This window comes from Aulonocara sp. 'chitande type north' Nkhata Bay, linkage group LG15 (genome assembly GCF_057382095.1).
Source record: "Aulonocara sp. 'chitande type north' Nkhata Bay isolate Kocher_YH1m ecotype deep benthic linkage group LG15, A_spYH_male_GT1.1, whole genome shotgun sequence".
Lineage (NCBI taxonomy): Eukaryota > Metazoa > Chordata > Actinopteri > Cichliformes > Cichlidae > Aulonocara > Aulonocara sp. 'chitande type north' Nkhata Bay.
The window spans coordinates 15,455,936-15,467,535 of NC_141358.1; the positions used below are offsets into that span (position 1 = coordinate 15,455,936).

General features: G+C 40.2%; 1 protein-coding gene across 1 annotated transcript; it reads left to right on the plus strand.

The window, feature by feature from the left end:
* The first annotated feature begins 2,784 nt into the window (after positions 1-2,784).
* On the plus strand, positions 2,785-11,277 carry nfkbie (nuclear factor of kappa light polypeptide gene enhancer in B-cells inhibitor, epsilon). The gene is made up of 6 exons (XM_086264545.1): positions 2,785-3,621; positions 6,734-6,836; positions 8,181-8,391; positions 8,723-8,811; positions 9,586-9,834; positions 10,407-11,277. Exons 1-6 carry the CDS (start codon positions 3,299-3,301, stop codon positions 10,473-10,475), a joined length of 1,044 nt encoding a protein of 347 aa, XP_086120671.1. The 5' UTR covers positions 2,785-3,298; the 3' UTR covers positions 10,476-11,277.
* The last annotated feature ends 323 nt before the right edge of the window (positions 11,278-11,600 follow it).

Consider the following 11,600-nt stretch of genomic DNA (forward strand, 5'->3'; position numbering starts at 1 on the left):
TGATTGTTTTGACGCAGACAGACTCAGACTGATAAGCTCAACTATCTCACCTAATGAATAGGCCAACAGGTTTATTTATAAAAAAATCATAAATAAACACAAATGGGCTTTGTGTTGATCTTGTAAATGCACACCGGATGAAGGTTACTTTATATGGCGTCTTTCAAACAAAAATAATAGAACTTCCTTCCTTTCTATGCTTCAGATAACACCCGCGGTCAAACTTTATTTTGATATCTACTGCACACATGTGAAGTTTGATAAGTGCATGTTGCACACATGCTATTGTGGTGATGTAATTAGTCCATGTAGAGACAAGCATACCTTCCAAAGTATTTGGAGCCTCTGTGGTAAATCGTATTGCACAGGGTGTCACCAGGATTACAAGTTGTGAAGATGTGAGGCCTGCATATGCTCCAAAAGGGCTTAAAGGAACATGTCATTGTGTTAGCAAGTTTTAGTTCTGTGGTCAGATTTTGCATACTTAATTGGTTTTATTGACAGTTGAGTAATTGTTTTGTTAAAGCAGTTCATTTAATGCTGTTTATGAAAGTGTGCATGGGCTCATGCATCATTCAGAGGCAGTAATAATCACACAACTCAAGCGGGGAATAATCACATAAACAAGTTGTTTGGTTTTTTGATTCTATTGTTTCATTTTTCGTTATTGTATGTGATGTTGCTGCTTTCAGTATCCCTGCAGCTGTGGTACACAGTGAAGACTAAGGTTCTCAGAACAACTGAGACTTAAACATCAAAAATTGGAAATGCAAACCAACACAGTTCATTTATTTGATTATATATTTACTGTTTTTTTATTAGCACACTAGACAAGGTTGATTTCATAGTGTGTGTGTGTGTGTGTGGGGGGGGGGGGTATTGTTATTAAGCATTTTGTATATTTCTTATTTTGTGCGTTTGTTGGCCTCATTGAATGTTGATATAATAATAATAATGGATTGGATTTATATAGCGCTTTTCAAGGCACCCAAAGCGCTTTACAATGCCACTATTCATTCACTCTCACATTCACACACTGGTGGAGGCAAGCTACGGTTGTAGCCACAGCTGCCCTGGGGCAGACTGACAGAAGCGAGGCTGCCATATCGCGCAACAGGGGTGTTTCCAGGAATCGTTAATGGGGTGGAACAGGATAGAAGAATAACAGGGCAGGTTGGGTGGAAGAGGGGAGGCTGGAAATCAGAATATTTGATCAGAAGTAAATACAATTTGAGGCTGGTGTAGCTCTATGCCCTAATATAAATGATGTTATATGACAGACTCTTTGTGTAAGCGAATATCATGTTTCATATTTCTTAGCCTAAAGATGTATTCATGTTAGCCACAAAGTGAAATTTGCACTGGATGATGTGAATAGACACTAATCTGCATTAAAGGTATTTCAACTTTGCAAAAACCCATGAGCGGGGATTCTCCTGACACTGCCGACAGTCAGAAATGAATGATGAGCTTACTGAAGTCATTTGAGGGAAGCTGGAGTTTAATAGTTCAACTTTACTCTTAGATAAAGACCGATGGGGGAAAAGGAGAGGGTGTGGGAAAAGCTACTGATTGTACTCCTCCTTATCCCCTTGACTTTTGGGGTTTTTCCACTGTGACTGTGCAGCGAGGCATCAAAGTGCACTTAATGGAAAATGAAGATTATACAGAATCGTCCTTCTTCAGAATCATTATCATTTTTAAAAATAATAGTTATTAGTCGTTTCCTTATTTTTTATTAATGTGTTTATCACTTTGATCTCCAAATCCCTCCCAAATTACTGAACTTCTTCCACAATCTCATTCTTTCAGCCACTACCCAGACCTCGTGATTGTAGATATCATGATTACATTAGACAACAGGTCTTATCTATGTTTAGCACTGCAAGATTAACAAGCAGTCATTTCTTTTGGGGGGGGGGGGGGGGGGGGGGGGGGGGCAGATGTCACCCTATGCCCCCCTCTGGACATGCCCCTGAAAATAAATTCCAGTAAGAGTTAGTCAGAAGCCTGCGAACTGTTACCATGTCATCCTAATAGAGCACTTTGCTCTCAGACTGCAGGTTTAATTGTGGTTCCAAGGATATTTAAAAGTAGAATGAGAGGCAGAGCCGTCGGGTTTCAGGCTACACTTCTGTGGAACCAGCTCCCAGTTTGGATTCAGGAGACAGGCACTCTTTTGGATCAGGTGACCCTGAATCCCCCCTTAGTTATGCTGCAATAGTCCTAGGCTGCTGGGGGCTTCCCATACACTAAGTATTTCTTCTTCACTCATCTTTTTCACTCATTATGTACTCACACTCCATTTTGCATTTAATCATTAGTTACTACTAATCTCTGACGCTCTTCCATAGTATTTAGTCTTTTGTCCCGTCTTCCTCCGCTCGCTCTCAGAAGATGGTTGCAGATGACTGTTCCTCCATGAGCCTGGTTTCTTTCTTTTAAAGGGGAGTTTTTTTTAATTCCCAATGTCATCAAGTGCTTGCCCAGGGAGGTTGTTTTAATTTTGGGGTTTACCCTGTATTATTGCAGGGTCTTTACCTTACTCTACACCACTTGAGGAGACTGCTGTTGTGATTTGTGGCTATATTATTAATAAATGAACTTAACAAAAAAAAATGAGAAGACACGAAATGGAAAGTCATCAATGGGTATATATATATATATATATATATATATATATATATATATATATATATATATATATATATACAAAGCCTTAGATAGTGTGCTTTTATTTTGATAATCACAAAGTAATTCCGCTCTCACACCCGACTCTCCGGCGTTTCTGCGCGCGCGTGTTCGCGAGGGAACATACTGTGTGTGTGCGTTCGATCACGCCACTGGGGATTCCCCCGCGTGACAAAAACAGCTTTGCCTTTCACATGTCAGCTCTTCCCCTTCTCGCCTTTCATTGCTCATATGCTCTCCGCCTGGAGCTCACGCATTTACCGGATATTTAGTCGACGGGTAGTCGTTAGTGTCTCGTTTCACTCGTTTTAAACCCGATACACCATGTTTTCGAAACTTTTTAAAACGCGTTAAATCGGTAAAAAGTGAACGCCTCTTCCTACACAGAGGGCACAGTGTTGTCGGTTAATGGCATGATACGCAGCGGCTCGTTCCTCTGGTTTCACGAAGACGGTGCGGCGGTTATCACAGGTGTCACCGGGCTGTCCGGTCACATCACCGAGCACCGAGCGGCTACAGCGCCCGCAGGAAGCCTTTAAATCCTCGGGGAAGGCGGGAGGGGGAAACCCAGCGAGGCCACCATCATCATCACCACAGCAGCACTACCATGGCGAGCCATGACTGTACTAAAGAACACTTGCCGGAGGATAACCGCACAGACTCAGGCATTGATTCGTACCGCTCCATAGTGAAGTCGGAGGAGCCCCGGGGGCCGAGCAATGACCTCAGCGGGCCGAGGGACAAGTTCTCCGGCGGGGAGGAATGGCTGGACTCAGCCTACGGTTCCTCGTCTCTCACGGTAGAGAGCCTGTCGGATATAGTGGAGGGCTGCACGATTTCCAGCAGCAACCAGCAAGTACAGAGCTCTGAACTCTCTGAGCAGGAGCAGGAGGAGAACTTGCTTACAACTATTACAGAGGATGGAGACACGTAGGTTTTTAATTGTTATTCATTTAATTTCCATCAAAAATAAAAAATTCTTGCTCATCTTGCTAGAATATTTGCTGAAAGGAATGCTGCTGCACACTGGTGGGTGAATACAAACCTTTTTGCATTTTAACTGTTTCTCTCTTAGAGGTTTCACCAGCTTTTTTGGCACCCGTGATTTTTATCCTTAGTTGATATGGTTGGCAATATCCTACAGTTAGTTTGCAAAGCTCTTTATGATTATCATTTCCATTATCTAGTGATTTGTACATTAATGCCACCACATTAGTTTTAATTGGATCACTGCCTGATATGTAGTGATGGGGATTTATTAGACAATGTACGATTCAAAATGATTTAAAACAAGAAAAAAAGTATATATTTTTTTTATAATTGGTGACCTGTAATTAGAAATCTTTTTGTGTATTTGTTCTAAATATTGCACAGAATAATTTAAAGGTTACCAGAATAGTTGCTGGTTTAATTTTGAGCAGGGTAGTAGCTTCTCACTTTTTTTTTTCTTCTTCTTCTTTTTTTTTTTTTTTTTTAAGTCTGCTGTAAGCTGATGAACTTAAAATCGTCATGAATGGCATTTCTACTGCAGCTGGAGTCTGTAAATCACATTAAATTTCAGGCACAGTTTTTCCCATGGCGATACAGGTTTTAAAGGGGATTTCATAAGAGTGTGATACTGCAGACTTTTATAATGAACTTTGTCCTTGTCGCATATGTGACCGGTCTCCATTGAGTTGTCGACTCTCAGTCAGAAAACAGAAGTGAAACAGATAGGTCTGGACTTCCCCCATGCAGCACAGACAAAGCACATGCTGTGAGGTAGCTGTGTGGCCCGCTTTTCATCCAAGAAACTTGTTGATCAGGACAGGACAGTGTGTACGCATGTTTTCATTCCTCACAGGCTTCTTTCTTTCCCCCTTGCTTTTTTTTTTTTTTTTTTTTTTTACTTTCTTCCCCCTTCCTTCTTCCAGACAGCTAAAAAAATCATTTGCAACTGAGCGGCTTTTCGCTGCTCTTCATTTCTCAATTTGAGTCAGTGAAACTTTTGCACACAATCTAAACACCTCAACCTCCACACACACACACACACAATCTTATCAGCCCATGCAGACCTTCTTGTTTCTTATGTGACCCACTCATCTAGAGTTGCAGCGTCATCAACCAGCAGACCGATTTAATGAATCCTGCAGCCACGACCAGCCGGTGTGATCCTGATGTAGTCACATCACACTGCACAAGTGTTGTTGTGTCTCTGACCTCTTTTCATTTCCGCTTGCTGATTGTTGGGGCCACATGGTTTCATTCTCACACCCTAACTATAGATACCTGGTGGAGGGGGAAAAAAACACCTGAAACACACCACAGTGCATTGCTTCGACTGACAGAATCATGCAAACACTAATTTTCCCCTGTGGGATTTTTTTTTTAAAGTTCTTATTCATTCAAGTCTTACTCAAACCAGGAAGTCCCTTTCACACAAAGACATTTGCTGACAGGTTTATGTCAGTGCAGCTCCATCAGTCTGCAGACGTAGCTGACATTTAAGCATCACAAAAATGTAATGTGGCTTCTCGTGCAGTATCCTCTCATCTTAACCATTACTGGGGTACTCGAGCGATGGATTAACACTCACAAGCAGCTTTGTATTTTTACATTTATTTTCATTTTCTCTACAGTTTTTGGGAATTTTACATTCCTAGAAATACACAAGGAATCATGCACTTTGTCACCTGCAGCCTTCCTAATTTACTCACAGTGAGAAATGCCCCACATCTGTTTCCTCATTGCTTCTTCTCAAACAGCCCAAAGATATTTAATTCAGTGGGGGAAAAAAAGCCAACTTATATGCTTAATCGGTGTTGATAATAGTAAAGTAGTAATACGTTTTATGTATTTATGGCAGTAACTACAAGAAATGCTTTTTTCCCCTTGTTTTGTGCCAAAAATAAGCGTAAAATATTGTCACCTTTTTAAAATAAACCTTATGCAGGTACTTTATCTTTTTTTTTTCTTTGTTTCTCAGTGTCAGTAGCTGCAAACAAAATGTTCAGTTGCATGATTAATCCTTATAGATTTCAATAACTGATCACTTTAAAAAAGCAGCTGTATTATCGCTACCGCTGCACATTAGTTTTTGAAACGCTGATATTTTAAATTTGTGACTAAATAAAACTGAATTCTTTTTCCCCCCTTTGGTGTGGGTCTTTTGAAATAAAGTAACCCCATTTACCATTTAACAAATCGATAAATGCCACGTTGTTTACTACTTTGTATAATTAGACATGTGGCACTGTAAGTGTTCAAAGCTGAGTGTACAGCGAGACGTCGTGGGAACTTTTGATCCCACTCTGTCTGCGTCTGAAGCAGCCCGCGGCGTCCAGCTTTGGGTTAAATGACATTTACTCTGAAAGCAGAACGTCTCGCTGCTAAACTAACAGAGAAGTAACTGCTGCGGCGAATCGTGCAGCAGTAAAACATCAACGCTTCAAGCCCGTAAGATAAAACCTGATGTCCGCAGAATTTGGACTCAGCAGTGAGTTTAAAGAACTTGAAGCCTCAAACTTTGATTTTAATCTGTTAAGATCCCTTTTCCAGATGGGGCCCTCGCTATGTTGCTGTTGAGTCTAAATTAAGCACTAATGCTCAGTTCCATTTCCTGCTTTGCGCACACATTTGTTTGCTACAACTTCCCACTGTGTTTTTTTTGGGTGGCGTGCTTTTTGTTTTGTTTTGTCTTTTGCTGTAAGCGTTTAAACTGAAGCCTGTGCGATTATATCTGCTCACAGATGTTTGATTTTTTTTTTTTTTTTTTTTTTAAACCACCAGCACCTTGCTGTGCTGTCTAGAATTTTTTTGTATTGCTCAATACCCCAACGACTCAGTCTTGCCATTCAGCCCACTAAGTGTTACATTTCGAGGTAGTCTCTTGAAATGAATACCGAGGAAAATTGTTAGGCAACATTTGTTGAAATTCACAGCACTGCTTTTTTTTTTTTTTGAGGGGGGGTAAGTTGCTCAATTTGAGATAAAGTAGGGCTGCAGATTTTTCCAGACGTAACGGTTAATGTTCATCTTCTCTTTTTCTTTCTCACTCCCGTAGAATCCTGCACTTAGCAATTATCCACGAAATATCACCACTTGCTAAGGAGTTGATACAGATATTCCCAACAGAAGTCCTGGACATCCAAAATAATTTATATCAGGTAGGTACAGCAGGTCCTACAAGTTGCTTCTGCTGGAATTTTTTAATCCACAAATACTTCCTCATCTGCACCTTGATTGTGGAAGCGGTGGCTTTATTTATATCTCTGTACTTCCAGAGAACTCTTGTTCCTCTTTATTTGCAGTCCGTCCTCACTCGGGACGTCACTGTGGGTGGTTCCAGTGTTAACTCATAAGGGACTTTGAATGGAAACTCCCCTCCTCTACTTCATGTAGAAATAGAACCACAGGGAGCTGTGGAGTGTATCCTTGTGTGGATGTGGGTGGAGGAGTTGTTCCAGTCCTTCAAGAAGTCCGACCAGAGACTTAACTTGAACTTGCAGAACTGTCAAAAGGAAACATATGAAGTTGAGACTCAGCACTTCACGTAGTGACTCAGTTAGCTCTGTGCTGGGCTCTTTTGGTTTCCTAATTTCCTCTTAGTAGTCATTCTAAGATTTCACATTTGGACACATTACCAAGAAGAAATTTGTTTGCAACCCAGGGGGTTTAAAATAAAAATGCATCTTCATTTCTGAAGGAAAAGGAAAACAAATGGATTAGGGATTTTTGCCATATTTTAACACGTGGTCCTGTGAGTACAGTCTTGCAGCAAAATTCTGATAACACAAAAAATTGCAAAACACATAAAAAAAAAAAAAGGGAGGGAGAGAGAGACAGCACTATCATACTCTACACCTACAGCAGTCTCAGTAAACCACAGTGCAGAGTAACCGCATCACTTGTTGTGGATTAAAGATAAAACTCAATTTCTCGGAAAGGGTTTTCCTCACTTGTACCTGAATGCAGCAGGTACAGGCCTGCGCTCTGGGTATTTTCAAAGGGAACTATTAGACTTTTACCTATTTCCTCTCATATTTATACCACTTCAGTAATGGGTGCTCACATTAAACATGGCAAAAGTTTGGTATAATGAGGTCGGTAATCTCAATGAGCCGAAATTTTAGTGAAGCTTTGGATTACTCTAACGCTCAGAATCATCATTCATGCTAAGCTACTCTACTAGAGTCCAAAAATAATAATGAGGAGTTAGAAATGAGGATAAGAGCATTCTTGGAAATACAGGGAAGCTGCAGCTGTGAAGGAGAAGTGACAGGGTATAAGGACAACAGCTGAAGAAATATATAAGACCACCATCAACCTGTTATTGTCAGTATGTTTGATGAATCAATGGACAGCTAGTATTTTTTTTGTGTGTCTTTGCTTAATATCAACTCAACATTTTAGTAGATTATTTAACATCTCAACTTAAATATGAACTTCTGACGTGTTTTTGTTTATATTGACCAGAGACACACAGGTAAAGTTTTTGTTTTGTTCCTCAGAGCCCTTTGCACCTCGCCACCTACCTAAACCTGAGAGAGGTGGTGCAGTGTCTGATGGAGAAACAGGTCAGCATAGAGCTGCAGGACCAGGACGGGAACACGGCGCTCCACGTGGCCTGCCAGCACGGGCAGTTAGAGTGTGCAACCGAGATGACCAAAGACGTTTCTCCCAGCAAGTTGGCTCCGGTCCTCGAGACCCAGAACTGGAGAGGTGAGGGGAAAACAGTCATGGCTGCTACTAAATCTGTTTATGCGAGTTTTTATGCATTAAAGTCAAAAGTTGTTTTTGTTTTTGTTTTACATTTTAATGTCGCAGAAATATTTAACTAGCTTGTCTTTCCCTGATGTCCTCCTAAAAGATACATGAGGATTTTCTTGGACAGTAGCAGAAGAAATAACGCCCACATTTAGCATTGATGTAGAACATGTTTTGTGTTGTATCGATACAGTGTTGGTCTGTATTCTGCTTGAAGTTTGTAAAAACTGTTTGACCTAAAAGTGAGCTCCACATTGCAGATTTCAGACAACATTTGTAATTTCAGGTCTTGGCTGTCTTCACTTGGCTGCACTGAACAGGCAACATGAAATTATGAAGCTCCTGATCAAAAAGGGCGCAGATCTGAATATACAGGTTAGTCTGTGGATTCCCCCCCCCCCCCCAAGTCAATGCACCATATGAGCTGTATTTGTGTAATTAAGTTTTGCATAAAGGCAGAATTCACACTAAACAGAAAGCCTTTTTTGCACTCGTGTAATTCAGCCTGAAATGATCACAAACAGTGCAGCTCCACTTGCAGACTTCAACTCATAACACTGAAAAGGAAAAGGTTGAAGGACCGGATGAAGAGTTTGTTTTTGTGGAAGCAAAGCTGCAGTCTTTATTTATTTTTTTCCCCTAAGAGGGCTTTCCGTACTTGTTTAATCCAGTCATATGTCTGCATTTATAATCACATACGTCCTGTTTAAACTGTGTTTACCACATCGGGACCTTATGTTGTGTTCCTATCATAAATCAGCTGCACCTGTGCAATGCTGATAGTGATATGAGCTGAGCTCGGGGCTTCCTGCAGGATTCAGTGAGACATAATTAGATTTGAGATATGATTAGGTCAGACTAGCCGGCCGCTCTTAACTTTCTATTGATGGTAGGGAACGTGGCAGTCCCGAAACCACCCCAGACATTCCTCTTAGTTTAAATCAGTGGCCTAACATATCAGTCTGCCTCACGTCCGATGTATTGAATTATTCATTATTCTAATTAGAATGTACTTTGACCTTTTTACTAGCTGATTTCAAGAATGTGGAATTGCAAAAATAAAACTGTGAAACTGTTTAAATTTCATAATGAATTTCTGCCCTTTTTGTGGAATTTCTCATCGCTTTTCTTCGTCCGCTCCCCTCGTAGGAAGGAACCAGCGGCAAAACGCCTCTTCACCTCGCTGTGGAGCTGCATGACATCACATCTGTGAAGCTGCTGCTCGGCAGCCGAGCCAACGTGGACGCTGCAATGTTTAATGGCTGCACACCCCTGCATCTTGCGGTGGGGAGACAGGACGCCACCATCGCCACCATCCTCTGTCAGAATGGCGCCGACAAAATGCTGCGAAACATGGAGGACGAGACGGCGTTGGATTTGGCTGACGGCAATGATGATGTAAGCAAATATTAAGGGTTGAAATGCACTGTTGTACATAGTTTAAATAATAAGACTTAAATCCTGTTTTAAAAAAACCCCCACAAAACAAAACCAGCAATATGTATGTTTTGCAGACTTTCAGTGGTAACTGTGCACTAACTCGACGCACAAACCTAATCTGTCAAGCCTCCTCCTACTGCCTGACTGAACTCATTCTTCGTTTACTCTTTAAGTGGTTTAACATCACTAACCTACCAGTTCAGAATAACCTACCAAAGCATACAAGCAGGGGACCTGGTACTCTTTTAAAAAGCAGAGTAGTCACAGCAGAAGTGGATTTGGTTCATTTGTTTTCATTTATTTTACTCCAGTTTGTATGAAGCTCACAGACAAACACTATTCATGGTTTCAATTTTGACCTCTTGTGCTCTAAATGCTCTGCTTAGTTCTGGGTTTCCTAGAAAGACATTTAGATAAGGGATAAGTCATCTGTACGGCAGCGCTTGTATAAATGCTGTTCTCTGGTATTTTTTCTAATCATTATTTAAGGATCAGTAAAGTTTGACCTGCTTCTTGTTCTTGTCTTTCAGATTCTGGCTCTATTTCCTTTTGATGACATCCAGATCTCTGGAAGGTCGTTGGTTGGCGTGAAGTTTTGAGCTGAGTCACGGGCTGAACAACAGTCCTCTAATTGTCTGGAGCCTCACTGCAGCTCATATAAATAAAAATTTTAAAAACCTATATTTTGAGCTAACATTGTTGATTAGTATACATATGCTTAGACAAGTATGTGCACAGTATAAATCTCACTTCGCTCTGATTAAACAGAGTAGTACCGCTTAATTGAAAGATTTTACAAGCTTGGTTATTTTGCTTCTTTCTGCATGCCTCTGGAGATGGTTGTACTCAGCTGTAAAACCCCACCTCACTGTGAGTACCAGACTGTCTCTAAACCTGTTCAGTGCCCACAAAAAAAATCTACCTCTTTATCATTTTGACCTGGTTTCAGTGGCTACAAATAGAGTATGCAAAATGCATAGTTTCGGTTTCTCAAACTTTATCAGTGACTTTGCATTGAAATTGAAGTAAGTTTTCATTTTTTAAATTTTGTTTTTAACTCTGAAAATGTGGCCTTTCACTGTAGTGCATAAAAGAGATTTTTGGAAGAATGCAATCAGAGGTGTGAACAGATATTTAAAAAAATGTAAATCCTGCAAAAAACAAACTATTCTCATCTCTGCTTTTGCTAAAAAAAAAAAGTGACAAGTGGTTAAAAATGTAATGTATATAACAGGAAATGCAGCTTGATCTTTTTGATTTGTAGTTTTTGTTTTTTGCTTGGAATAGTGAAACTATTTATCTCAACCTAGCTTTCATCAGCAGAAACTGTTCTTTGTGTAATTACACTGGCCTGTCTAGTTAAGAGTTCATTTATTTTGTAATAAAAAGACAGGAAATTCATGAATGTTGTCTTTTTTAATTGCAAAAACAGTCATGGTAAAGTACGTGTTTAATTTTGAAGGTTTTACATATCAGCACTTAATAAAAAAACTAATCAGATCTTAAAATTAGCTGAATACAGCTTCAGATAAACTACAAAATGTGGCACGGTTTCATTATTTATGTGTGGAAAAACTAAGTACAGTCTGACGTCTTTAGGAACTAAATAGATAAACAGCAGCCAATCAAGTAGCACGGGCAAGTGTAAGCACCTCTATGAAAATAGAAGCTTTGGTAATTTGCTGCTCTGAAACCTTAGGGTGTGTGTTAACATGATGACAGAG

Bases quoted from the DNA above. Each gene is read 5' to 3' on its own strand.
- nfkbie (XM_086264545.1), top strand. From the start codon at position 3,299: ATGGCGAGCCATGACTGTACTAAAGAACACTTGCCGGAGGATAACCGC. The intron at 3,622-6,733 runs GTAGGTTTTTAA...TCACTCCCGTAG, and splicing joins ATTACAGAGGATGGAGACAC to AATCCTGCACTTAGCAATTA. The intron at 8,812-9,585 runs GTTAGTCTGTGG...CTCCCCTCGTAG, and splicing joins GCGCAGATCTGAATATACAG to GAAGGAACCAGCGGCAAAAC.